This window comes from Verticillium alfalfae, genomic scaffold, assembly GCF_000150825.1.
Source record: "Verticillium alfalfae VaMs.102 supercont1.3 genomic scaffold, whole genome shotgun sequence".
In the NCBI taxonomy this organism is placed as follows: Eukaryota; Fungi; Ascomycota; class Sordariomycetes; order Glomerellales; family Plectosphaerellaceae; genus Verticillium; species Verticillium alfalfae.
In genome coordinates this window covers 1648363-1651995 of record NW_003315036.1, presented here as the reverse complement: position 1 = coordinate 1651995, position 3633 = coordinate 1648363, and the positions used below count along the sequence as shown (strand labels likewise).

Below are 3633 nucleotides of genomic sequence, written 5' to 3'. Positions count from 1 at the left end.
CCTGCCCAAACTCGGGCCGAGCGCCCGGGAACCCTCCGCCAATGTAGCCAACGGAGCTGCTCGTAACCGAGCTGGTAAAAGACCAACGCCGCCGAGGGCCGATGGTGTACCCGAAGAACTGCAGGGCGGAGCCCTTGGTGCCCCCAGATCATCCATGGAAAGCAGCGACGAGCCATGACGTCCTTGAGCACACCGCAGAGGGTGAGCACCCAGGGGAAGAGGTCTTGCCAATCTGTGTCGCCATTAATTAGCGTCGACATAAACAGGTACGTGACGCGCACGGGGAAGACATACCAGGAAACCGACAGAGACGTTCAGGAGGAACGCACACATGCCGTTGAGGAAGAAGGTGCTGAGGCCGACGTGGTAGACCTCGGCCATGGAGCAGCGAGGAATCTCCCAAACGAGCGCAACAGCAAGGTTCATGGCGGCGCAGATGGGCGCGAAGTAGTACAGAGAGACCCAGGGGGTCCATCTTGTAGTCGGCCGAGCTCAGAAGGCGTTGCACCATGGTCAGACGCAGAGCCTCAAAGATGACACCGCCGATCTGGAAGATGACACCGACCCAGACAAACTCAATCTCGCCAATCGAAGCAATGATCACACCCACAACGATGACGGACACATTGAGGAAGACCTTCATGTTGGGCGTAGACACGCCGAGCGACCAACCGGCGAGGAGGACAGCGACGGGAGTGGTAGCCTATCGATCAAAAACAATTAGATAAGATCTCAGACAAGGATGGTCGATTGCCTCTTCAAGTGGAAAAAGTCTTACCTTGAGCATCTGGATGAAGGCGACAGAGAGGTACAGGTAGGTCAGGTTGCCGCAGATCAAACTCAAGCTGAAGAAGAGGCCGATGGGAACAATAGCCCGCACGTAGACACGGCCGGTCATCTTGACCGTCTTGCGGCCGTCAAGGAGGTGAGTCCATCGAGCGAGGATCTGGGTCATGAGGGTAGCGAAAGAAAGGTGGTAGGTGGTCAGGATGACAGGGTAGCCTGGAGGGGGGTTTCTTGCGTTAGATCAATTCTTGCTGGCGATGAAGGGCATGCTGTGGAGGGAGGAGGCTCACGGAAGTTGAGAGTATCGAGGATCCATTTGTTGAAAAGAATGACGGAGGACGAGAGGGAGATCCAGACACTGCAGGCGTTGCATCGTCAGCCATTGTTCATCACCGTGGCACTGTGGCCTTTTGTTCTCGCAGTGTTTGCTCGAGATACTCACATGACGTAGAGGGCAGGGTGAATGGCGTTGGACTGAGCCTTCTGTTGCAACTTCTCGGCTTGGGCATTGTTGGTTGGAAGGATGGGGCCCTCGGCGCGCGGCACATCGCCAGAGACCCGTGTCTTCTCGTCGGCGACAGACATGGTGGTGGATGAGATGTGTACCGATGGGGAGGATGCGGAAGAGAGGAGGACGTGATGGTCGGCAAAGATGTGACCTTCAGATACGCGTGGTGATCGTGGTCGTCGTCTTGGTCGTCGATGTCGTTGCCAGTCGATGGTCGAGGGACGAGATTTAGGTCGTGGCCGAGAGAAGTAAGACGCGCAAACAGACGGTGGTTTGGTTTTGGGGGGGTGTGTGTGGAAGGGGGAAAGCGAGTGGACAGGACGAGCCAAGCACTTGTCAAAGGGGGCCGTGGGGCAGGTCCCTTAACAGAATGCAAATCGGGGGGTCCCTTGAAAAAAAAAGCTGCAGATGTACAACCGTGTGCTTAGCAGGTACCGAGAATGGACGTGGCAATAGCGGTACAGTAGCGGGAGTCTGAGCTGAAGCCGGGCGAGAAAAGCTTGTCAACGTCGTCCTCGTTCGCAGGGTCAGAGGGGGTGATTCTGGCGGGTGGACCTGGAGCAGGAAGAAGGAGAAGAAGAAGGAGTGAAGAAGAAAGACTGCGGTGCACGAGTCTGCGCGTGTGTGTGTGAGAGAGAGACCCGATCCAGCTTTGTGTTGGCCGGTAATCTTGGTGCTTGGTAGTGGTTTGGATGGAGATTTGTGTGGGAATGGGAGGAGCCCAAACGGGGGAGGGGAGGGGTGGGATGGAAAGACGGGATAGCAAACCAGGGGGGGGGGGCAAGGAGAGGGTCCAGGAGACGAGATTCGATGGAGGCGTGGAACGGTGGATGAGATGCGCGTGCATGCCCCAGCAGACGGCACGAGCGAGGGGCCCTGCCAACCAACTCAATGGCTGGCAAATGGAAAGGGAAAATTCTGGTCAAACTGCCCATCATTGGATGAGCTACCCCGATAAGCCCAGCCAGAGGGTTGTCCGCTGGCCAATCCAATCGCCGCTTCCCACATGTTGCTGTGATCTGGCCCTCTCATCATCGGTGCCTGCGCCTCATCTTCCCAGGGGCTGGATGGGCCTGAGATTAGTGCTCTTAGGGGCTGCCAGCCTAAAAGAGGGTCCGCTTCAGGGGGCAACATCCCCCCCCCCCTCTCCCCTCCCCTTCTCCCCTTCGATGTACCTGGGTAGGTACCTACCTAGGTAGGTAAGGTAGGTAGGTACCTTAGGTAGGTAGGTAGGTAAGGTATGTGTCGATGCTTGGTGCTTGGTTCGCCTTGCATCAGATCCACTGACCTCATGCCTGGCCGTCCATCAAGTGTTCCCCTCCATGCTCACAACTCGCTTGATTGCGATCCTTCAGCTTGATGTTTCTCTCCATCTCGTCAAGCGGATTCAAGCTCCATCACAAACCCCAGTCTGTGCTCCCTGGCTGTCCAGTCTACAACGAAAGGACGAGGAGAAATCCCGATATCGTTGACATCCCTGGCCCATGGCATCCCTTGGTGCCTACTCAACGTCCGATGTACTCGGTACTAGACGATCATCATGCGCCGACAGTCCAGAGAGCCAGGATTCCCTTCACGAGTCGAGCCCATTCCGCAGATCTCGGCCCCCCCACCCCTTATTAATGCAGCGTGCGACAGTGCCCCTTGTGGCCCTATGCCCTGTGCCCTGTGTTTGAGCTGCCAACCTAGCGGACGACTACCAGTATCCCGTGGATCTGCTTGTTCCGATGCCGCAAGCGCCTTTTGCCTGGCTTCAGAGTGAACGCTGGTCGGTGTGTTCGTGGTGATACTCTGATTCGTCATTGATTACGCCCATCTTCTCCATGCAGCGCTGCTTTAATTCTCATTGTACTTGTCAACATGTCGCCGGGTGCCGGGGCGAAGATCAACAGCCGTGAGCCTGAGCGAGATGACAGGGCATCGTCCAATGGGCAGTTACACTGCGATTTGGCGACGGCCGCGTGTGTCCCTCTGCTCCCGGCCGCCCGCCGTTCAGGGGGTTGCTGGGAAACACGTCGCGGGAAGCACAGCCTCAATCCGTTCCAGCATGGCGTGCCACGAGTCGCTTAGGACTGGTCGGCACGCCGGAACTCCCTTTTCGGCGCGCCCCCTAGCAAAGGGGGGGAGGACGGGAGGGGAGGGGCAAACATGGCAAGGGAGCAATTTAGAAGGAGGGGGGGGGGGGGGGGGAGGAAAATGAGTACCCGGGGTTGGCAAAATACGGGTGCTGCCAAAAATTTTTCTTTGTTGCGCGCCCCTGGGAAGGGTAAAGAGGCGGACGCCCCTTCCCGCCACGAGCTTTTTTTTTGATTACTGCCACCACGACGAAAAACGTAAAA

At 57.2% G+C, this 3633-nt stretch overlaps 1 protein-coding gene across 1 annotated transcript; it reads right to left on the bottom strand.

The window, feature by feature from the left end:
* Positions 1-148: 148 nt before the first annotated feature.
* On the bottom strand, positions 149-1371 carry VDBG_03006 (DUF250 domain membrane protein; the record flags this gene model as incomplete). The annotated part of the gene is made up of 6 exons (XM_003006821.1): positions 149-232; positions 295-396; positions 455-703; positions 779-1002; positions 1077-1144; positions 1229-1371. 6 exons carry the CDS (start codon positions 1369-1371, stop codon positions 149-151), a joined length of 870 nt encoding a protein of 289 aa, XP_003006867.1.
* Positions 1372-3633: the final 2262 nt, after the last annotated feature.